General features: G+C 45.2%; 1 protein-coding gene across 1 annotated transcript in view; it reads left to right on the plus strand.

The window, feature by feature from the left end:
* Nucleotides 1-25,114, plus strand: part of arhgap39 (Rho GTPase activating protein 39) — a 159,404-nt gene that overhangs the window by 115,374 nt on the left and 18,916 nt on the right. The window contains exons 5-7 of the mRNA XM_007895064.2: nt 440-1,001; nt 14,310-14,405; nt 24,135-24,208. Of these exons, the coding sequence (XP_007893255.1) occupies nt 440-1,001; nt 14,310-14,405; nt 24,135-24,208 (732 nt within the window). The remainder of the gene's footprint in view (nt 1-439; nt 1,002-14,309; nt 14,406-24,134; nt 24,209-25,114) is intronic.

The raw sequence follows: 25,114 nt of genomic DNA on the forward strand, positions 1-25,114 counted from the left end.
TCAGTGGGCTACGGCCTGCTTCATGTCCCCCGCCTTGCTCGCCCCACTATTAGCCTTCTGCCACTCTGCGCCCACCCTCTGAAATTCCATCCCGCAGTCCCTCCGTCTCACCCCTTCCCTCGCCATCTTCAAGACTCATCCTCTTCGACTGTGCTTTTGATCTCCCTGCTTCCTCCCTCTGCCCTCCACCCTCCCCCACCCCGACCCCCAGCGCGGTTCCGTAACTCTTTCTGTCCAGCACCTTGGGACGTCCTAAACAAATGTAATTTTGTTGTTGTTTTTACGTTTGTATAGCGCCTTTCACGTCAGGAGGATGTCCCAAGGCGCTGGGCAGTCAGTTATTTTGACAATTTGAAGCACTTTTGAGACATCTCAACGACGTGATAAGGCAAAGATTATTATTCTGATACCCACTGCCTCTTCTTTTTTTGCCCCGCAGTCTGAGGACCTCGGTACCTGTGGTCAGTACGACCTTGGGAGGCAGAGCCGAAGCATGATGCCCAGCGCAAGCTGTGTATTCCCCGGATTCACGCTGCGGAAACCCTCCTCTGAGACGGACATTGAAAACTGGGCTTCCAAACACTTCAACAAGCACACGCAGGGCATCTTCCGGCGCAAAGTTTCCATTGCCAACATGCTGGCCTGGAGCAGCGAGTCCATCAAGAAGCCCATGATCATGACCACTGATCGCTGTGTGAAGAAGGAAGCGTGTGATATGTTTAAGCTGATTCAGATGTACATGGGTGACCGGCGGGCCAAGACTGATCAGCTGAACGTGGCCCTTGAGGTGGCCACCAAGGGCTGGAGCATGCAGGGTCTCAGGGATGAGCTTTATATCCAACTGTGCAGGCAGACCACCGAAAACTTTAGGTACGAGAGCCTTGCTCGGGGCTGGGAATTAATGGCCATCTGCCTGGCGTTCTTTCCTCCAACTCCCAAATTTCACTCCTATTTAGAAGGCTACATATACCGACACATGGACCCAGTGAATGACACCAAAGGTAAGCGTCCAAACGCAGTGAAACCGCCAGGGGACTGACTGTCTGCAGTCCTCAATCACAAGAGTACAAAGAGAACTCGCTCCCTACTCCCAGCACTACTCAAATCGCACTGCACAAACATGGCTAATCGTTTATTCCATCTGTAGAAAACTAGTTCATTGTCTTTGTAAATCAAAGGGTACAGCGAACATTCCCTCCCTGTTCTTTGAGTCCTCTTTCTACGCTTGTGAAAATGGTGGATTCTACTTCTCTATTGCGATTTTTCTGCCGCACAAGATTGATGCTCTATGAATATTGAGGCTGTGTCTATCACAGGCTCCTACGCTGTGATATGGCCCCTCATCTTGCACCCTCTCCGTATCTTCACAGCCTTTCTGTAAGCTTACCTCTTTGACCATGTCTTCAGTCCCTTTCCTCAACGTTCTTCCCACCTTGCCCTGTGTACCACATGGCCTCTGTAATGCCCTTTGAGATGTTGCCCCACACGAGTCGCTGTATTAGTGCATGTTATTATTTGTAGCCCTGGGTTTGGCTTCCAATGACCTGTGTGTGCTGCGCAGAATCGGTGATGTGGGTGGCAGTACGAGGTGGTGAAAGGGATTGAAAAAAAAAAGCAGTTTGGTGAGGCAGTGAGGCACAAAATGACCGTGAATTAGTTCACCATCGGCAAACAAAGTAGTTGTGCTGCTGATAGATTTTTTTTATCTGAAGTATTCTATTATTTTCTCCCGACTGAGTGTGAACTGTCAATCCAGTCACTGCTGAAAGTTGACCTGCTTCAAACCAAGTCCCAGTACTGGGTCTTGGGAACTTTCACAAAATGGCTGTGACTGGGTGTCTCTCCCAAAATTGGTTTTGTTTCACTCCTTTCCTTGTGGCCGGCCTTCCCTTGGTTCCAACTGGTGGCAGGGCTGAGGGTGGTTGTGATACTGAACTCCACTCAGAAGGCCTCTGTTTCCTTTTGGTCAGCCTGATTGGTGTCTTTGACACAATGAAACCCATCACCTGCTCACGTCTCTCTAAACCAGCTGGTTCCATGTACCCCACTTACACATTCCGGAGAGTAGTAGGCACAGGCTGGCAAGAGCCAAGGCTTGGGGAGTCCAGAATGTGCTTGGGACGGGGTAACTATTGAAGTCTAAAGTTCTGGACCCTCCCCCTGGTCTTCAGTTCACCCTCCACGTCCCCCTTCCCCCCTGTTTGCTTGGTGTATCACATTACCTCTGTATTATTGCCTTTGAGAAGAGAGGTACTGCTGGTGTGAGGTTGATCTCTCAGCGATACCTTAGATTTCCAAGCAACATGAGTTCCAGGTTTCCTAGCTCCCTGAGTGGGTATTTGGTAGTATTAGTGTTGGACACTGTACCAGCTGCTGACAATATGCTGTGTAATGTAGTCGTTTTGGATTATTTGTGCTCCTGGGTATTGTCTGTGTGTATGTTTGTGTTTGTGTCAACTCATAACTCAAATCAATGATTCTTCATTTGAGATCCAAATTCCCATCTATTTGGATATTTGCAACCTCTGATTTTCACATCTGCTGCCTGTGCTTGTGATTTAAGTAGTTTCCGTGCTGTGTTGTGCGTACGCATTTCTGCGCGGATGTGCAAAATTAATAATAATAATGCTTGCATTTAATATAGCCCCTTATTACAAAGTTGACATGAACATGATACCAAGATACAAACGGACAAATAGACAGACGAACAAGCACAGACACATGCGCGCACACACAAAAAAGATTTTTTAAATTGTTACTTATTAAAAATTTAAAAAAATGTTTTCATAAAGATGGGATGTCAGAGTTAAGGTCCTGATCAGCCCTGCCACCCCCTCCCCTCCCCATCACGGCCCCCCTCTGCTTCAGGTGGATATCTCTTGCCCCCCCCTGCCTGAGGCCACCCTTCTGTCAGGTATTTGCTCAATTTGTCTTTTGTGATATTTCATTTGCATATTTGTTCCCATCATCGGCAGATGGGCCTTCAGCTATTCTGCCCCACTCTGGAACTCCGTGGCAGTGTCCCTCTGATTCACTCCCTCCCTCCCCCCCAACACCCACTCCTCGTTCAGGGTCTATCTCAAGACGAGTTGTTATGGTTTGGAATGCATGGCCTGAATGGGTAATAGAAACAGATTGAACAGCAACTTTCAAAAAGGGAATTAGATAGATACTTGGAAAGGAAAAATTTGCGGAGGTATTGGGTCTTTCTTAAGACTTACTTCTTTGACTATGCTTTTAGTCATCTTTTCCCTCCCCACCCTCCTCAGCTCCCTCCACCAGCTTGGGTGCCCCATCTGTGAGGCGCTTTGGGACAGCCTCCCGAAGTGGAAGGCGCTATATATGTGGACTGAAGTGCTTTGAATGGAACTACATTGGTGGTGCTCTTGCTGCCTGGTCAATCCCACCCAGCCATGGAAGAGACTCGTCTCTCACTGGCCAGTCACGGATGTTTAATAATATAATGCTTGCATTTGATATAGCATCTTATCACATTGTTGAGATGTCTCAAAGCGCTTCACAAAGTATACTGTAAATTGGATTTACTGTATATTTTGTGGGCAAAACGCGGCAGCCAATTGCGCACAGCAGCGTCATACAAACAGTTGTGAATTGAGGGACCCAATTATTTATTTATTTTGAAGATCCCCTCTCTTGCATGGAGAGTGCTCTTACCACTACACTACAGGACTCCACAAGATAACATCAGCAGAGCAGCATATGCAGTGCAGAGACACTCCAGCACTGTCACTCTAATCGCTAGTCACGAGATGTACAGCTGGTTCAGAGATTTGTTCAGCTGAGTTGGCACCAACACAGACCGGCTGTGCCAAATGGTCTCCTACTTCGCTGTCATTTCTGATGCTATGGTAGATGGCTTCTTTATGCTTGAATAGTTTTGACAAGCGATTCGAACGCCCATTTCTGGTAACGCAGACTTGAAACCTGATCTGGCAAATAATCATGGAGATCTCATCCACGAGACATTGGTATCTGACAGGCTCTAATTAAAAAGTTTTGATATATAGTGTGAGGACCCGGGTTTGATTCTGGCCAGGGCAAAACCGTAAGCAAGTTTCCTTATTCCACACACCGCTGTTTACCTAGCAGTAAGTAGGAACCCGGTTGTTAGTCGATTGGCGGATCACTTTCATGGAATAATAGATCCTCCAAAAATAGTGGTCACTCAATCCACAACTGTTTGTGGGACACAGCTGTGCGCAATTGGTTGCCGTGTTTTGCTTGCAAATGTACAGTCAATCCACTTTACAATATATTCTGAGACATCTGAACAAATGATAAGGTGCTATATCAGATGTAAGTATTATTATTATATAAAATGAATCCCTACACGTTATAAGGGACTCAAAACATGAGCTTGGAGAAGATCTCGGGTCTGAGCCCTGGTCCTGTGAGTTAAGGCATTGCAGAAGGAGGCCATTCAGCCCTCTGTGCTGGTGCCAGTTCCTCCACTGGAGTAAATCTTCTCCAACAGCTCAATAGATCTTGATCGTTGCCTTTCTTGATTCTTTCTTTATCAGTCGTTGGGGGCAGGGAATCATCTCATTCAGCTCCTGTTAACCCTGCAAGCCAAAGCCTTAACGGATAGGGTGGTCCTAGATGGACAAGCAGTGGGAAAGCTTGCCAGACAGTGATATCAATGGCAAGCTATCCAGCAGGTCACCTTTGAGATCCTCGCCTTGACCTTCCCATTGCTTCACAAGCGTGACAGCGCCGAGTGTCACTGCACGGCACCTGCTGCTCTGTCACTGCTGTTTAATGCCCAGCTGTAGCTGGCCAGCGAGCGATCAGTCCATTTCACAGAGGAGATCTGAGAACTGAAATTGTTTCTCATGAAGCCACAAGCTCTTATTTCTTTTTTATACACCGTGTGTATAAACTTGAATATCGAGGTTTGAGGAAGGGAAGGCAAAGGAATGGGGATATAAATGACTTGTAGCATTTTCCAGCTTGTGGTGAGAAATCCTTGCAGAGCAAAATATCTGTTGTATTAAGTCATTTTTGCTCTTGCTGAATTGGATGAGATTTAAAAATAAGGGTTCTTGTGTATGGAGAGGGCGTCTTTCGGGCTTCTCTTTGTTCCAAGCACTGTTTAGCATTGCACCACTCAGTCTATTCTCACTGACATCCGTGCTCTGTAAAACAAGGGCACGACAATGGGATTCAGCGGCTGAGACCTCAAGTGAACATGGAAAAGGAATCCTGTCCTTGCCCTTGAAACGGCTTTGATGCTGCCCTCCTGCACCAACTCGTCTGACAGTCACGAACGGTGATACACTGGACCAATTGTACGGCTGACTGCTTGACTGCTTTACTGAATCATAGAATTATACAGCATAGAAATGCTGTATATTCAATTCACCATGCCTTTGAAAGCACTATCCATTTTGTGCTGCTCGCTGCCTTTCCTCTCCCCGCCTCCCCCCACCAAACGCACACACTTTTTATGTTTGTAGGAAATGCTTGACTCTTTCCTTTCCCAATACTCCCCATATGACTTCTTTCAATTCGGATTTCGCCCAGAGCACCGAGAGTTCCCTGGGCAAAGTCATCAATGACATTCTCTGTGACCAGGGCTCTCTCTGCCTTCTTGTTCTCCTCTGCCTTCTTGTCTGCTGCTTTTGACTCTGTTGATCAATCCGTTCTTCTCCGCTGTCTCTTCTCTCAGTTCCAACTTCATATTTATGTCCTATCAACAACAACAAACTGCATTTATATAGCGCCCTTCACGCGGGGTAGTGTCCCGAAGCGCTTCACAATGGCAGAGTCTGGTAACGAGCCAGGGGGAGCCAGAGTGCAGAGTTTACCATAAGCACGATCGAAAAGGAAGGTCTTTAGGAGGGATTTGAAGGTGGGGAGGGAGGGAGGGACCGAGGGGGCAAGGCAGAGGGATTGAGGGAGAGAATTCCAGAGTTTCACCCCTATCTTTCCAATTGTCTCCCCTTTGTCTCTTCAAATGGTTTCTCCTCCCACCCGCACACTCAGATGCGCTGTTTCCATCCTCGTTCTCTTCCTCTTCACTATTTATATGCTCCTGATCAGTGCCGTAGTCTGCAGATCCAAGGCTCGCTTCCATGTGTACACAGATGACACCCATCTCTCTAGCTGCATCCTCATCTCCAGGAACACTGCTGTCCTGACTGATTGCCTGTTGGACATCAAGTCCTGGATGATCTCCAACTATCTTCAGTTGAATGTTGACAAAATAGAGGCTCTCCTGCTTGGCTCCCGTCAGTGCCTTCTCACCTCATGCACAGACATAATCAACCTGCATGGATGCTCACTCCACCTCATGGAGCCTCAAGTGTTTTTTGATTCCAAACTATCCAGACTCTACATCTGTGCTCTAATCACTTAGCTTTCCCTCGTCTCTGAAACCTCGTCTGCTTATGTCACTACCTCTCCACTCAGGCCACTGAGAACCTTATCCACGCCTTTATCACCTCCATGCTTGACTACACCAATGTCCTTCTCACCGGACAACCCAGTTCTTCCTTACACAAACTGCAGACCATCCAGAACTCTGCAGCCTCCGTCCTCTCCCACACCAGACTCTGAGAGCATATCACTCCCACCCTCGCTCGGCTCTGCCAGCAGATCAAGTTCAGGATCCCCATCTCCGACTTGTTCTTTCCCTCGCTGCCCTTGAAGGTCAGTCTCAATCTGTATCTCTTTTACAGCACTTTCAGTCATCTTTTCCCTCTCCACCCACTTGTCTCCCACCGCCAACTCAGGAGCCCAGCCAGCAGTATCTAATGCCTTGAGGCTTTCTCCCTTGAAAGGCGCTGTATAAATGTAAATTGTATTAAATTGCTAATGTATCTTGTATCTATGTATCTTGTTTTTTTTACCTCAGTTATGATTCAATGTCTACAATCTTGAACAGATCACCTGGCATATCTAGTGGAGCCCAGTAGCATATTGGTTATAACACTCGCCTTGCAAGCGAGAGACCTGGGTTAGATTCCCAGACAGTGCAAAACCTTAGGCAAGTTTTCTTACTCCATACACCTCTGTTTACCTCTCAGTAAGTAGGAACCCGGTTATTAGTCGATTTGTGGATCGCTTTCTGGGGGTAATAATAACCCCAAAAAATTGATTACTCAATACATGACTGTTTGTGGAACACTACTGTATGCAATTAGCTGCCATGTTTTGCCCACAAAATATAGTCAATTCACTTTACAATATATTCTGTGAAGCTCTTTGAGACGTCTCAACGACATGATAAGGCACTATATCAAATGCAAGTATTATTATGTAGTTGTCTCAATCTCTGCAGGCACTAGTCCCATAACCTCTGGAATTCCTTCCCTCTATCTCTCCATCTCACCCCCTTCTCTTATCTTCAACATATCTTCAAAATCCCCGCCTTCTTCCTCACATTTGGGTGATTTTCCCATTATGTGCTTGGACGCATCATATCCTTGGTGAAAACGCTCTATAAGTACATGTTTTTGTTCAGAGGCAGTAATGTGCCATGAAATACATGATGGCTTCTGAGTTCCTTGATGCATTTCCTGTAGCACACTCCAGGGTCTATTATTCTCAATATGTCAGCAGTGATGGAGCATGATCATGATGGAGTATGATGGACTGTGTTTCGTCCACAAAATACACAGTCAAATCACTTTACAGCATATCCTGTGAAGAGTTTTAAGACGTCTCAATGACGTGATAAGGTGCTATATCAAATCACAATTATGATTATTATTATAATAATAATAATAATAATAATCCTTGCATTTGATATAGCGCTTTTCACGTCGGGAGGACGTCCCAAAGCGCTTCACAGATCACACTGTAAGTGAATTGACTGTATATTTGTGGGCGAACGCGGCAGCCAATTGCGCACAGCAATGTCCCACAAACAGTCGTAGATTGAAAATGACCAATTTATTATTGTTTTTGGTTTTGGAGGGATTATTATTAGGTGTGTGGAGTAAGGAAACTTGCCCAAGGTTTCGCCCTCTGCCTGGAATTGAACTCAGGTCTCTCGCTTGCAAAGCGAGTGCTCTAACCACTGAGCTACAGGACTCCTGAGCTGGTTATGAGACTCAGTTGATAGCTCGGTTGTTCTCTAGATCAGTAGGTTCTGAGTTTAACCTCCACAATCAGTCTTTTGAGTTGCTATGAGGGTGACATTCCAGTGCGTTGCTGAGGGATGTGCAGCATTGTCTTAGGTGCCGTTATTTAGATGAGTCACCAGCCTGTCTGTCTGTTCAAAATGTTAAGGATCCTGTGAGACTATTTAAAAAGAGAAGGGAGTTTCTTCTGGTGCTCCAGCCAACACTCCCCTAGATAAATTGGTTGCTTGGCTCATGGTTATTTTGGAACCTTGCCTTTATACTTCACTACTTTCTGGAAAATACTTTGAGACGTTTTAACATACATCTATACTAATGCCGGGAGAAAAAGAGAGGAAAGGTGTTTAGTGCGGTCCTAGAACTTCCTATTTGTACTGAATTTAGAGGCTTTTATTAAAATGTTCTAGTAATCTTGCATTTGACATACTACTGCCTTATCATGTCTTCAAAACATCTCAAAGCATTCACAGGATTTACTGTAAATACGCAGGATTAACTGTGTATTTGTGGCGAATGCGGCAGCCAATTTGCTCACGGCAATGTCCCACAAACAGACAAAAAGCCAAAAACAGACTGGGGGATTTTATCTGAGGGATCCTTGGTCAGGCACCTGGAGAATCTACCTTCTCTGTAGCAATAGTGACCATGGGATATTTAACATCCACCAGAACAGGCAGAAGGGACTTTGGTTTAATGTCATCTGAAGGATGGTTATTGCTAACAATGCAGCCACGCCCCCCAGCACATGGGAGGGTCAGCCTAGCCTGATACGCTGGGGGGGGGTGGGGGGTGTTGGACCCGCCTGATACGGTGGGTGGGGGGTTGAACCCAGAGCCTTTTGATTTCAGTATTAGTATTACCAACTAAGCCAGGCTTGTATTGATTCCTATTTAGTACTGGATGAAAAATAAGTACGAGTGAAAGAAGATGGGAATAGGATTAGAGTAGATAGTTCCCATGAGGGAGCGAACATTCCAGATGTGATGGGTTGAGTGCTCTCCTGTGCTGTAAACCATCTATGATTTTAGTAAAGAGAAACTATGTTGTGTTCCCAAGAACTGGTGAACATTGGGAGTTGGACCATGACCCTTTTTGCCCCACCCTTTGGAACTCCATCCCCAGTCCGTTTGCTTTGCCACCTCCTTCAAGGCCTATCTCAAGACTTTCCCCTTCAACCACGCCTTACGTCGCTCTCCCTGTCCTCCACCTCTTCTGATCCCAAGCCCCAGCTCAGGTGCAGAATTTGTTGTTGTTGAACACTGGTCTGAAATACATTTTTCCATTTCAGTTGGCTTGAAAACCTACCTGCCTCCCAGGGAAAGTGATTTGTCAGCACTGACTGGAGAGTGTGTGGCTGCTGTGCTCTGTGTAGCCACAGGTTACTATCCATCTTTACCCAGTAATTCTGCAAAGTGGCATTGCATTGGCAGAGCTGTGAGAGGCCATGTTGTGCACATCTATGGGCACAGCTGCATGAGTAATAGCTGCAAATGTGACTGACGGTCAGTATAATGCTGGAGGATGACTGCTCAGGGCAGTGAGACATCTGACGTCCAAAACGCTTCACAGTTTCAGCCTCGAGACATTTGTCTTCAAATTTAACATGGTACAGAATTTTGGATAATAATAATCCTTACCAGGTTCCTACTTACTGCTCGATAAACAGAGGCGTGTTGAGTAAGGAAACTTGCTTAAGGTTGCTCTTCCTTGCGAGGCGAGCACTCTAAGTGCTATGCTATGGGACTCCACTCCAGTAGAGAGTGCTAACTACTACACAGGGTTCTTTGCATATTGGTTCTATAATTATTACTCCACTGAACTTTCCTCTTGTTTCTCCCTCACATAAACCATCCTACAGGCTCTTCCTTCACCTCTCTGCATCCTCTCTGTGTTCAAAACTAAACTCATCACACCATCTTTTCTAACTCATCCTTTTCCAGGATATTAACCTTGCCTCTCTGTCTTGTGTCCTATAATCTGTAAGCTTCAAACCACAAGGTTGGTGACAGCTATCTACATTTTGAAATTCATCTTGCACTCCCTTGTGCTCTCATGGTCTCTCATGGGTTTCTCAAGGAGAAATGTATACTATGGGCCAGTAAAGGTGCAAATTAAGAAAACTGTGGGTTCAAGCCATACATTAGGTGTCATCCTCACAGTCTAGGCTAACACTCCAGTGCAGTACTGGAAGTGGGGGGAGCACGGCATTGTTGGAGTCTTTAGATGAGAGGTTAAACTGACGTCCCACCTGTCTATTCAGGTGGACGTTAAAGATCCCATGATATTGATGGAAACGAGAAGTAAGTTTCTCCAAGTGTACTGGCCAGCAATCCTCCAAATTAATTGGTCAATCACTGTTTGTGGGACTTTGCTGCGTGCAAAATACCTGCCATGTTTACCGACACACGCACAATCACTAAACTTGACAGCAATTTTCTGCGAAGCCCTTTGAGACATTTTGGCTTTATAGCAGCATCAGGTGAGAGAATTATTTTAGAGATTGTTAAAGTTAGCAGTTGCTGTGGGTTTTAGTACAGATCTAGTTTCTCTCAACGGTCTAACAGGAAGCAGTGCGCTCACAAAGCAGCTGTCTTGTTCCAAACTGCTATATCTCAGTCCGAGTGAGTTAGTGGAGGATGCCAGCTGCCACTGTGTGTAACAAGTTCCATTCCATCCCCTGCAGCATCTTAACCTGGCAGCAAGCTTGCAACCTCATTTACAAAAGTCTCTTCCCAGCTGTAGATTGTGCCTTCAGTGGATTGATCCGGCATCAACTGAGACAACATTGCTCAGCCTGGATATCACCAAAAACAGATTACATGAGTATAGCGCCTTTCAGATCAGGGGGACGCCCCAGGGGGCTGGACAGTCAGGGATTTGGACCTGAGCTGGGGGTTAGGAACAGGAGGGGTGGAGGGCAGGGAGGGTAGAGTTAGGAGGATGAACGAAGGCGCAGTCGAAGAGGAGGGACTTGAGACGGACCTTGAAGGAAGCAAGGGAGGGGGTGAGGCAAAGGGATTGTGGGATGGAGTACCAAAAGGTGGGGGGCAGAGAGGCTGAAGGCTCGACAGTTGATGTTGGGGTGGGCAGGTTGGGGACATGGAGCAGGCCAGAGTCCATTGAGCGGAGAGAGCGTACAGGTTGATTTGGGGTTAGCCGGTCACAGAGGTAGGATATTCCCAGATGGGTTCCCCCTGTAAGTGATGTGCTCTTCGCCCCAAATGTTGATACCCGAAAAGGGGGAAAATCAGGAAATCCAGTGGGGGCATCCCTGAGAAAGTGAGGAGCGACAGTGTAAAATAGGCCATCTTCTAAACGCTGAGCCCTTGTCACGCCACAGATGCAGTTCTGAGAATGATCCCTGACATTGTGTCAACACGTCTGTTATGAACTCGCCTTCACACCACGTTTGTATCTTTCCTTCTTAACCCCCCCTCCCCAACAACATCTGTTCATTCAGAAGCGGCATCTTGTCCCTGTGCTACAGGTCAAGAGTGGGTGTTGTGGGCCCAGTAATTCTTCTCCAAACACAAGACTTCTTTTGTTCTCTGATGTTTTGCACAAAACAGGTCAGGAACTGACTCAAAAGTGCTTGTTGCGGCTGCTTGCCCCATTTTCATGCTTTTCTTTATTTCGGCCTTTATTCTTGACTAACGTTGCCAACTTTGAATGGAAGTTGTGAGCTCAGAAAAACATGCCCAGAAGATACAAAGAGCCGATTGCCAGACTGGCTGTGCCTTCACTTTCCTTTTGTGCCCCTGTTACTGTGAACGTTTGTTGTGGGATGGAGCGAGGGAGGGAAGGAGGGCGGTGCCTTGGCAAAAGATCAGTTTGTCTTCAGGAGTGGTCTGACCCCGGCCGTGTGACATCATCCCTTTTCTGATCATGATGGAGTCCTGCAGTGTATTGGTTAGCAAGCTCGCCTCGGAAGCGAGAAGACCCGGGTTCAATTCCCGGGCAGGTTTCCTTACTCCACATGCCTCTGGTTACTTAGCAGTAAATAGGAACCCAATTGTTAGTCGATTGGCGGATCACTTTTCTGGGGGTAACAATCCCTCAAAAAATAAACAATAATAATAATTTGGTCACTCAATCCACGACACTGTTGTGCGCAATTGGACGCAATTGGACCACAACATATACAGAAATTCACTTTACAGTATATTCTGTGAAGTGCTTTGGGACATCTCAACGACGTGATAAGGCGCTATATCAAATGTAAGGATTATTATTGTTATTATCACAGTAGGTTTATTGGTGATTCAACAACATCCCACCTGCTGCTGCTTCACACTATTATGTCGCTTTGCACTAATGTTATCCCTGTTATCCTGGCTTGTAATACCTTATCCAAATTCACCCCCCAAAATATCCATTCATTGACACTGTCTTGTTGTTTGTAGGGAGTCACTGGTGCAGATCACCTGCTGCTTTTGGCTGCATAACATTCCCTTCATTATAAAGAACGTTTGACGATGAGATAAGGCGCTATATCAAATGCAAGGATTATTATTATAATATCCTATGAAGCTCTTTGAGACGTCTCGATGATGCGATAAGGTGCTATATCAAATGCAAGGATAATTATTATAAATTATAAATAATATGTTGCAACTCTAATTTTCTTTCCCTGGCACTGACCTGTATAATAATCCTTACATTTGGTACATTGTCTTTCATATTGGCGGATGTTTCAAAGCACTTCACAGGATTTCCTGTAATAACTGTCTATTTTGTGGGCAAAAATGGCAGCCAATTTGCGCCCAGCATTGTCCTACATCAGCCATATTCCTTGAAGGAGTAATCTCAGTCAGAGCTTCTCTTGCCCGTTTTAGCTTTATACCTGGTTTCAATCTGCTAGATGTAGATCTGCTGCGTAATGGAAATGCTCCATGACAATAATATGATCTGATATAAACAGTGCTAAACCACATTAATGCTTAGAAGATATTACAGACAGGGATGAGAGATCAATCGAGTGATTTAAGGAAGCTATATAAATGTACTCTCAGATTAGGGGATACACCACAGGCCTCAAATTCCTCATGGTCTCAGCCATTATCTTAAATTGTAAGTTTATGCAAATTTTGCAAGTTAGACTTCATATGGGTGCTTGTTTTGAATGGGTTCTTTAAGAATATGGATAAGCATCTTCCAAATTAGAACCGAATTTAAGGCTTTTTCAAAATCTGCGCAATCTTAAATTTCCAAAAAATGGGCTTTAGCATGTGACTGAAGAATTTTAAGTCACCAATATACAATATACAAACTGGGACACCCTCCTGGTTCTATTGGTTGAGTTTCTTGGAAGTACCAATTGGTTATCAGCCTTTCATTGGCATTTGCTAAATCAGTTGAGCTTATTCTCAGGCTGTACAGTACTCTGATCAGACCACACCTAGAGTACAAAATGCAGTTACTGTGGTCACTGTGACATAAAGGGGCTGCTCATGTCCCAGAGACAATGCAGAGTAGAGCAATGAGGATGATCCCCATTGTTGGAGGAATAAGCTATGAGCAACGATAAAGGCTCTTCAGTCTATTTCGCCCACAGTCAATTCACTTTACAGTATAATCTGTGAAGTGGGTTGAGATGTCTCTCTAACCCTAACCCTAAGTGATAAGGTGCTATATGATTATTATTATTATTATTAAGATGATTCCAAGGGGAACTCATAAAAGTGTATAAAATGTAACTGGAGCAGGTGGCCAGGAAGGGTGGTTGAGGCCAGGACACTGGATTCATTTAAAAAGCAGCTCGATGCTGTGAAAGGAAAAGAGAGGGTGGGTGTTCTGAAGGGATGAGATCGGATGGGCTGAAGGGCTTTCTCCATCTGATATGACCTTATGATCTTTCCTCTGCTCACTCCCTGCCTTCAGATAATTTGTGTCCCCTGCTACGGTTTGTGTACTTGTGCATAATGCACGCGAGTAGCACAGATTCACCCTGAAGAGCAAGTGAGCCTTCAGCTCTGCACCACAGCTTCTCCTCCAGTTCAACCTCAGTGTCCACCTGCAAAATTGGCACCTTGTGGGGGTGGGGGGATGGGAAGTGTTGAGAGGGTGGAGGGAATCGTATTGAAATTCGAGATCGACATAATAGGAACAGGTTGGCCCCGGTTTAACCTGCGTTTGAGCTTTTGGGAATGGGGAGCCTTGATTATTCCTTTCCGTTTTGTTCCAACTTTCCGTTTATCTTAGCAGTGACGCAGCACATTAAAGAGCTCCTGGAGAGAAAAGATAAGAAGAAAGTGAAATTGCGAAAGACACCAAAGCCCTATATTGAGGAACGTGATGGTAGGGTCGATGCTGACTGAGCACCAGTTGTCTCTCGGCTTCGTGTCCCGCTGCATGTGCTTGTGCTTACTCTTCTGTCAGCTTCCACGGTGTAGCGTAATGGCTGTATCACAAGGCACTGAAAAGCTCTACTCCAGTGAGACAGGACCAGGGGCAGGAAACAAACCCAGGCTTATTCGGCTGGTTTAAGGCTAAGGTCCATCAAGTCCACTCAAGGAACATAAGAACAGGAGGAGGCCATTCAGCCCCCTGAGCCTGTTTTGCCATTCTATCAGATCATGCCTGATCTGTACCTCAACTTCAATTACCCGCCCTTTCCCCATACCCCTTGATACCCTGACCTAACATATATCTATCAACCTCAGTCTTGAAAACTCCTCCTTTCTTCCTCCCTCCCAATATTCTCACTCCGCTTCTGTCCGTTTCCTCCAAAGGGAAATGCAAAAACAGAAACCCACTTTTTTAAAAAAAAATCAATCATTTTTCGTGGTAATAAATTTCAGCAGGGGTTGTCCAACTGGCTCCCCGTTCAGCTTCCAATAAGATTCCTTCCCTGTGTCCTTTAACTTTATCCCTTTAAATCTAATAACTTCAGATCCTTTAGTTTCTTGTTCCGCCACCTAGGCTGGTAGTTTGCTTGAGTTTCTGCCCCTGTTTATAGTTGTGGCCATGCTGCCCTCGTGCAGGCTGGTGGAAGTGAACCTGGCTGGCAGATTTTCAGCACAGCTCCCAGAACCTCCAGTACAGTGCAGTGCATGACTCTGTGCTGCCACCACCAGGAAAATGGGAAAAAGTTCCAAAGTCCCAGCCCACAGGAACATAGTGAGATGCTTGCTTATTAAACAAGGTTGTTCCTGGAACCTGCTCTCACACCGTCAGGGGCATTTCTAGCCTTTAACAACAACAACAAATTACGTTTGTATGGCGCCTTTCATATCGAGAGTGGCAAGGCGCTGGACAGTCAGGGAGCATGAGGTTGGGATCAGAAGGGGTGGAGGATAGGGATAGGAGGGTGCCAAAGGTGCGGCCGAAGAGGAGGGTCTTGAGACGTGCCTTGAGGGAGGGAGGGAGCGAGGCAAAGGGACTGTGGGATGAAGTTCAAAGTGTGGGGGCAGAGAGGCTTAAGGCAAGGTGGAGTGGGATGGGCAGAGGATGTGGAACAGGCTGGAGCCTGCTGAGCAGAGGGGTTGATATGGGGTTAGCCGCTCGCAGAGGTAGGAATGAGCAAGCCTGTGGAGGGCTTTGAAGACCAGGCTGAGGATTTTGAACTCCCCTCTGGGGGATGGAGAGCCAGTGGAGCTGGACGAGGGTGGAGTTGATAGGGTCACAGAGCCTGAACATAAAGTACAGAATTGGACAAGGCCACAGAAAGAGGCCGTTCACCCCAATTTGTTGGTGTTTTTTCTCAACGTGAGACACAGAATCTTTTCCAACTCTTCTGCTCACTCTGCCAACACCTAAAAATATTCCTCCTCTTTACTCTTCCCATAGACAATACAAACCATCCCCTCCTCCATTTCCTCCCTTGCCATACCTATACCTTGTCACCCTCCGCAATCTTCCCTCTCTCCTCCTCTGCCCTTCCCCTCATCCCCTCCCCCCTTTGCTGCCCCTCCCCTTTCTCTGACCAAAGCCCCCTCCTCCTTCACCATCCTTGCTGTCTTTGCCCTCCCCCCTTACTCTCTGACAAAACAAATTGCCCTTCAGTTATAAATCTTTCTTTGTCTTTATCTTTATATCATCCTCTAGTAACTGATTGGCCCAAGGTGGTAAAGAATGCTCACTGTGTTTATGAACCCCTTCATAATCCTGAGCATCTCAATCGACTCTGCTTCAGAAAATATATCCCAACCCCTGGTTTCTCCTTGAGAATCTACGCTGCATCCACAATGTTGCCTTGAATGAGAGGCCAGTGTATGTTTGTGATGTTTATGTAGCCACTGCTTGCAGTCTTGGCTATTCCTTCGGGTTTGCTGTAGATTTTTTGCTGCACAAGCTACCTTCTGTTTCCGCTAATGCAGTTTCTAACTTGATTAGAGTTGGAGTGTGTTGCAATAACCACAGGGCTGACACAGGGTAGCAGATATCAATACTGGTTGTCTATTGAGATCGACCGCTTGAAGGTTCTGAATTACCTTTACTTTGTCCACACGGAAGGAGAATAGGAGAGAAGACTGTGAAGGTGATGATCTCTGCTCTTTGATGTGGCCCACAACTTGTCTGATCCACTTACACAATAAACCATTCGTTACAGAGCAATGGAGAGCATTGATTTAACCTCCAAACAATCGAAAGTGTTGCAATAGGAGGAGGCCATTCAAATTCCCAAGCCTGCTCTGCCATTAGATCTTTTGATTCCATTTCCTTCCTTTTCTCTATCGTTAACCAAACCTCCCAAGTATTCATCTCCCTTTTAAACATCCGACTTGATTCTGCGCCCACAGCCTCCAGGCTGGTGTATTCTGTATTCTCACAGTCTTTTGTGTGAAGAAATGATCGTGAACCTAACTGTCCGAGCTCTCATTTTAAGTTGATCAGATAATTAAGAGGAATCTTGTTTTAATCCTTCTTAACTGCCTCAGATCTAGAGAATATAATCCATCAACTCAGTCACTCACCATAACTCCTTTATAGGTATTAATCTGATGAATATCTCTCTTGGATCAGTATACAATAATAATCCTTGGATTTGATAAAGCGCTTTATTACGTCTTTGAGACATCTCAAAGCGCTTCATAGAATATATTGTAAAATGAATCGACTGTGTATTTTGTGGATGAAACGCAGCAGAGAATTACACACAACAGTATCCCACAAACAGCCGTGGATTGTGTGACCAAATTATTATTATTTTTAAAACAAAATTTTTGAAGGGATTATTACCCCTGGAAAAGTGATCCCCAATTGACTAACAACCGGGTTCCTACTTACTACGAGGTAAACAGAGGCATGTGGAGTAAGGAAACTTGCCTAATCTTTTGCTCCGCCCAGCAATCAAACCCAGGTCCTCTCACTTGCAAAGCGAGTGTTCTAATCAATACAGGACTCTACAAATTATAATTTAAAAGGGATAACTATATGGTTGGGTGCAACACATTACTCCAGATGAGATCTGGCTGGTGCTCTATGGAACATATATATATATGTAGCCTTTTTTATTCCAATTACAACGACGACGTCTTGCAGTTATATAGCGTCTTGGAGCGCTTTGAAAATTACAAAATCAATTACAATTGGTTTTCTTTACATTAAAGTAAAAAAAAATCGATAATTCAAAAGTCTGATATTCCTAAAATTATTCCCCAGAATCCATTCCCATTTACCTGTGCTTTGAGTTCAGTCTCCCTCCTATTGCTGTGTTTGAACAAGTAAAATAAAATGTCCCTCTTTGTGTTTTGGGGATGAAGGAGGGAAGAAGATAACTGATGGTGAGATAGGTTAGCGCCCTCCTAAAGGGTGTCTCATAAATGCAAGTTGTTGCTGTTGTTGGTGGTTATTATGCAGTGCAGTCATTTGTAGCTGAATTGTAAACTGGTGTGACAGCTTGAAGCTGAACTGTACGTTAATGGAAACCATTTCTCATCCACACTACACAGAATTATTTTAGCATTGTGTTGCCAACTCATCTCTTGTAATTGTTAAAACCTGTTCTGAACACAGACTTCCTGCTTCTGAGAGTTAAAAGTGCTTTTCTTGGCTCCCTGTGGCCTCTTGGCTCAACAGGTGGCAGACTGCATTGATTCTGTGTTGAGTTAGCAGATTTCAAAGGGCATCGGGGTATGGCACTAAAGTAAGCCTTGGTGCGATCCAGATACAGAGAGAATTCAACCAGGACCTGATTCATTAGGCAAATTTATTATTATAACTGCAGGGATTATTATTATAACTAGTAGTCATCTTGGCATTTAATATCATGCCTGTAATTGCAAAAAGGTCTCAAGGTACTATCAAGTTAGTGACTATTTGTAGGCAAATACAGAAGCTATTTTATGCACAACAAGATGCATAGTCACCTCATGACATAAGTGACCCATTTAATTGAAAAATAAAGCAAAAAGCCCAGCAGCGTGAGGAGGGAACTGAGTGAGGTGGAACAGAGTGAGAATTCTGTTAAGTAATTTGGTGAGAGTTGGAATTCGGTGCAGAGGGGGACAAGGGTGCATAATTACAAAATATATAAGTTATATTAAAATATGTAAAACGTGTCTGGGAATATGGCAGGGCAGCTGAGACTGGTTGCATACACAATGTGTGCCATGTGGGAACTCCAGGCCGCTTTGTGTGCCCTGGACAGACACGTTTGTAGGAAGTGCCTCTGGCTGTTCGAGCTTGAGCTCAGGGTTTCTGAACTCGAGGAGAGACTGGAGTCACTACATAGCATATGGGAGGCTGAAGAGTTCATGGATTGAACGTTTCAGGAGGTGGTCACCCCACAGCCACAGAGGGTTCAGAAGGAGGATGAGTGGGTGCCCACCCAGCATGGTAGGAAGAGGGGACAGGCAGTGAAGAAATCCCCTGAGAGTGTGGCACTCACAAACTGGGTCTCTATGTTGAATACCAGTCAGGGTGATGACACCTCTGGGGAGGGGAGTCAAAAGCAAATGGATGCACAGGGGTGGGGACAGGGAAGAGTGTCAATGCAATTGTCATTGGGGACACAATGGTGAAAGGAGTAGACAGGCGTTTCTGCAACCAAAGATGTGACTCTCACATGATATGTTGCCTCCCTGGTGCTAGGGTTGAAGACATCACTGAACCGGTGCAAAATGTTCTACAGGGAACATCCAGAAGCATGGTGCATGTTGGGATCCATGACATAAGGAAAAAGGGAGTTGAGATCCTATAGGGAGAGTATCAGAAGCTAAGGAAAAAGCTAAAGAGTAGGACCTCAAAGGTAGTGATCTCTAGATTACTCCCAGTGCCTCGCACAAGTGAGTATCAAAACAGCATGAGGCACATGAATGCGTAGCTTGAGAAATGGTGCAGAATGGAGGGCTTCAGGTTCCTAAATCATTGGGACCAGTTCTGGGGCAGGTAGGACCTATACAAAAGTGGGTGGTTATACCTGAACAGGACTGGGACCAATGCCCTAGCAGGGAGGTTAAATAGTGCTGTGGGGAAGGGTTTAAACTAATTTCGAGGGGGGAAGGGAATCAGGATTAGAGAAGAGGGCTGGGAGAGACAAGTAGCAATGTAATAATGAGTAATCCAGAAAAAGGTGGGATTAGACAGGGGAGAAATGCAGAACAGACTAAGTCAGTTTTGGAGTGCATATGCGTAAATGCACAGAGTGACAAATAAGATTGGTGAGCTGCGGCTCAAGTTGCCACATGGGGTAATGATGTAGTGGCAATAATGGAGACCTGGCTTAAACAAGAGCAGGAATGGGAGCTAAATATTCTTGGCTACAGTGTATTCAGGAAGGATAGGGAAAGGAGTGGTGGGTGGCAATATTGATTAAAGAGCGGGTGAGTGGGATTGAATTGGATAGCTCTTTTCAAATAGCCGGCACAGACACGATGGGCCAAATGGCCTCCTGTGCTGTATAATTCTATGATTCTATGAATATTTTGGCCAGGGACATCAGGAAAAAATACCATTTTCTTTTTAATTGGTGTCATGGGATCTTTAGCATCCACCTGAAGAATACGCAGATGGGACCTCAGTTTAACGTCTCATTCGCTTCCCACTCAGCTCCTGTTAAGACAAAGCATAAACGGGTATGGTTAGGGAAACTAGCTGGACAAGTAGCTGGAAGCTTTCCAGGCAAGTGTTTTCAATAGCAAAGTATCCGGTTTTAGGTGGTTAAACTCCAGCAATTACCCCAACGCACACTCCTGGGTCCCCAAGCCTTGGCTCTCGCCAACTGCACCTAATACTTTCTGGAATTAGATAAGCAGGGTGCATCCCTCCAGGGAAAAAGTGAGTATTCCATTAAAGAAATGGGAATTTCCATGTATAGGTGGGATACACGGAACTTTCAGTTTGATCTGGTTTTAAGCATAGGTTCCACGTGTCAGACACCCGGCTGACCAAAAAAAAGAGCAAAACGAGGACAATCAGCCCGTCACCATCTCCTATTAGCTAGAGGCTCAACAACCTGCATTTTTATAGTGTCCTTCACATAAGGTAACATCCCAGAGCAATTCACAGGGATGGGGTGAGGGACATGACCATGGAGGTAGGATTTCAGAAAAGACTCACTTAAGGACAGAAAGAGAGGAATGGTAGAGAGAAGGAGGTGCAGAGATTAGGTACATTTATGAACTGAAGGCTCATTTGCAGTTACCTTCAACTCGTTAGACTAATTTGTACTTTGGATGAGATGTTAAACCGAGGTTCCATCTGTCTGTCCAGTTGGCCATTAAAGATCTGCATTGTTGAAGGTGCTGTCTTTCTGATGATGGAGAACCAGAGGTATTGTCTATGCCTATTCAGGTGGAAGTTAAAGGTCTCGTGGCACATCTCGAAAAGAGAAGGGAGTTTCTCCGGGTGTCCTGGCCAACAATCCCCCAGATTAAATTGATCATTGACATTGTGGCTGGCTGTGGGCATTGCTGGGGGCAATTGGGCTGCTGCGTTTGCCTACAAAGTACATAGTCACTCTACTTCACAGTAAATCCTGTCATACCAAATTTAAGGATTATTTATTATTATTATTAATTGGGGTCCTGTAGCATAGTGATTAATGTGCTCAGCTCACAAGTGAGAGGACCCTGGTTCGATTCCTGGGCAGGGCGAAACCTTAGACAAGTTTCCTTACTCCACACGCTTCTGTTTATCTAGCAGTAAGTAGGAACCTGGTTGTTAGTCGATTGGCAGATCGATTTCCGGGACAATAATCACTCTAAAAAAAAGGAAAAAAATTTGGTTCTCAATCCACGGCTGTTTGTCAGACACTACTGTTGGCTGCTGTGTTTTGCCCACAAAATACACTATACTCTGTGCAGCTCTTTGAGACGTCTCAACAACATGATAAGGCATTATATCAAATGCAAGAATTATGATTATTATTATTATTATTAAATAGTTAGAATGGAACAGCTTAGAGAAGCCAAGGTAGAAAAGACGCCTTGCGTCTGGCTGAGATTTCTGTATGTGTTTGCTGGAGCATTTAATCACGGTTTCTGAAAGGTGCTGCCCTTTTGTCCGGAGGACACTAATGGGATATCATAAAACATCATGTCACTCTTACAGCACTCAGCTAAGCAGTCTGATGTGATGAATCTTTTCCTGTGTAGAAGTAATGAAGAATGCAATGCCCTATTGTTTTAAATCGTAACACTGGTGCATTAAATGTTAGTTGTGCCAAGTGACTTTGCCGTGACAGGGAATGTTAATAATCTTCTTTGAAGACGATGAAGCTGGTTACACTGAGCATGGCTTGAATTTCAATTGCTGGAAGATGTGACACTGCTATCAGTAACTGTGTATTTGTCCTCGTCGTCACTTTCAAAGCCCTCCACAGCCTGCTCCATGTTCCTGCCTACCCCACCAAACCAACAGTGGTCGGGTCTTCAGCCTCTTTTGCCCCCACCTTTGGAACTCCATCCATCAATCCCTTCGCCTCGCCCCCTTCCTTGACTCCTTCAAGGCTGTCTCAAGACCCTCCCTTCGATCACACCTTCTGTCACCCTCCTAAACCTACCCTCCCTGCCCTCTACCCCTCATAATCCTAACTCCCAGCTCGGGTGCAAATCCTAGGCTGTTCAGTGCTTTGGGGATGTAATCCCGACATGAAAGGTGCTGTACAAATGTAATTTGTTGTTGTTCTCTCCGTCCTTGCCTCTCCTTTCTCTCTCTCTCTCCCCCTTCCACCCACAGTTCCCAGCCTAACTCCCAGTTGATCTATGCCAAAGTTTAACCACAGTGGGATGAGGTGTTTCAAGAAGATGGAGAGAAAATATCCTCTTTCCCGTACCCCCTGCACATATTTCTCCTTTCTTCAGAGTCTATAACTAATCCTGAGGTACAGGTTCCTAAGAGCGACTTCCAGTAACTCAGCAGTTGCCTATATTCATGTTTGGCTCAGATGGTGATAGCAGTGTATTGAAGAGACACCCGTCCACACTTTCCAATGGAGAGTGAGGCTCCCTGGATCATGAGGTTTGGTTGATTACATCCTCCTTTTACCTCCATATCTCAGGAAACTGTTCTAACTGAAATCAGTCAACTGGGCCATGGATAAAGAAAGAACTTGCATTTTTATAGCACTTTACCAGTCCAAACATCTCAAAGTACTTTATAGTAATTGCTGTGTAGTTCACATTAGACGTTAAACTGAGGTCCCATCTACCTGTTCAGGTGGATGTTAAAGATCCTACTTTTTTTTGTTGTCGTGGCCATCAAATCTCCCAAATAAAACACAGTCTATTCATCTCCTGGCTGTTTATGAAATATTGCTGTGTGCAAATTGGCTGCAGTGTTTGCCTGGATATATACAGAAAAGACTTTGAAGCACTATTTCAAATGCAAGGATGAGAGAGAAAGATTTGACCTTGGCTTGAAGGTGAGCAGAGATTTATCTCATCGAAGGCACTGCTAAGCTCTGAAAGGAAAGGGATTCACTTTGAAGGTTCTTTCATATTAAGTTATTAGGGTACTGCAGGAACATTGAATTGGAAGAAAGAAAAAGCATTTGTAAAATGTGTTTCAATTGTTTGGCTCATAACAATTTCACCTCAGTCAGAAGTTTGTGGCTTCAAATCTCACCTCAGGACGTGGAACTCATATAGTCTTTAGGTGACATTCCAGGGCAATGCTGGGGAGGCAGCTCTGTTTTGTTGGAGGTGCCGTTCTTCTGGTGATACGTGAACCTGAGATTTTGTGCGCGCCTGTTCTGGTGGATGTTATCTCATTGCACTACTCAAAGAGAAGGGAGTTTCTCCCGATGTCCTCATCAACAATCGATTGATCATTGACTTTGTGGCTGATTGTAGGACATTGCTGTGTACAAATTGGTAAGGGAGGGTAATTGGAATTGAGGTACAGATCAGCCATGATCCTATAGAATGGCGGAACAGGCTCGAGGGGCTGAATGACCTATGCTTCTAAGTAGAGTGCCTACGTCCATGTGAAGTTCGCCCGCAAAATCACCTGCCACTCCGCTTTACAGTGCATACTCTGAAGCACTTTGAGGTGTCCCACCGACGTGAAAGGTGTTGTATCAAATGCAAGGTTTATCGTCCACCATTATTGTAGTGGAGCTCATGGAAAGTCACAGTTCTGTTTACTGTTGTACATAGGTAACTTATTCAGGAATATCTCTGGTAGGATGGTGCAGTGCATTGGGTTCTCTGATATGTTGTGACTTGGCCTGGCAGGTGGTGGATTTCTCACTCACAATGAGTGAGAATACTCTTATCTCAGGCACAAGGTTGTTAGAGGAAGGCCATGTATTTGGGTTGTATTTTATTGAGCCTTGGAATGGGAGGAAAGGTTCAATTCACAAACTTGTATCATGTTGACAGGTTGTTCAACACTAGTTGAACTAGCATTGTATGCCATACACCGTGTGGCGTGCTTAATCCATGGAGCACAGGCACTCAATATTTATAGTGGGGGGTTTCAGCAGTCTGGTAGCACCAACTTTTCCCTCCCCCCACCTCAAACATAAACACACTGACATCCCTCTCTTACCACACAGACATATACAGCATGCTAGATGCTTTTCTTTGTTGAGTTTTGATTCCTGTGCTGTGCTTAATGCCTCTCTCTTCCTCTTTCTAGGTGTTGCTATCAGCACATATGCCAAGTACTGCTACCGTAAACTGCAGAAGGCAGCTGTAACAGGAGCAAAGAAGGTACTGTGCTCTCTCATTATACAGCTCAGTGTGTGGGTTGTAATCTGGTGAAGCGGGTTGGATTTTATTGTAATTGCCCTCACAATTTAAGAGGGAAGGGTGAAGCTCCCTCCTGTTAAAGATTATCAGTGTTCCTGTGGGGGCAACATCAACACCAAATTAAGTTTGTATAGCATGTTCACATTGGGAAGATGTCCCAAGACAGGGGCTCGGTTTCTGTTGCACTGACTGTCGTGCTGAGTTTCTTCAGAACAACAACTTACGTTTACGTAGCGCCTATCGTGTCAGGAAGACATCTCAAAGCGTTGCAATTTATCCCCTGTTCCACTCACTATGTTTGACAGCAGCTGCCTGGAGAGGGTTACAGCCATTACTAAGCCTACCCATGGAAGGAGCTTGATCTGCATTAGGGAGAACAGGATGCTGTGGAGTATAATCACCAGCATGGACGAGTTGGGCTGAATGGCCTGTTTCCATGCTGCATCATTCTTTGTAATCCTGCACAATACATTAGTAAAGATAGTCAGTAAAGCAGAGTGCTGGCAGGGGAAGTCTTGTAAGGGAGCTGCATTAACGAGAGTAGAGTTCGAATCATTAACACAGGGAAACGATTGGGAGCAGTTCCTGATCACGTCATTGTGAGGGAGCAATAGATTATTGGATATGTTTCTACAGAGAGAAGCGGGCTTGAAAAACAAGCAGGCAGGTTAAGAGGACTAAAGTTACCAAAAAGGCGAAGGCATGATACTGCTAACCCTTTGCTGTTTCTAAATGTTCTTATAACTCAGTATGAGGTTGGTGTGATGAGATGAAGCCATGCTGTGGTATTTAGTGGGTAAGTGTTAACACCCCAGCTCACTCCAGTGGCTTCGTTGTAAATCCCTCCTGCAGTCAGATCCCAGAGTG

Source organism: Callorhinchus milii, unplaced genomic scaffold (genome assembly GCF_018977255.1).
Source record: "Callorhinchus milii isolate IMCB2004 unplaced genomic scaffold, IMCB_Cmil_1.0 Scaffold2, whole genome shotgun sequence".
Taxonomy (NCBI): domain Eukaryota; kingdom Metazoa; phylum Chordata; class Chondrichthyes; order Chimaeriformes; family Callorhinchidae; genus Callorhinchus; species Callorhinchus milii.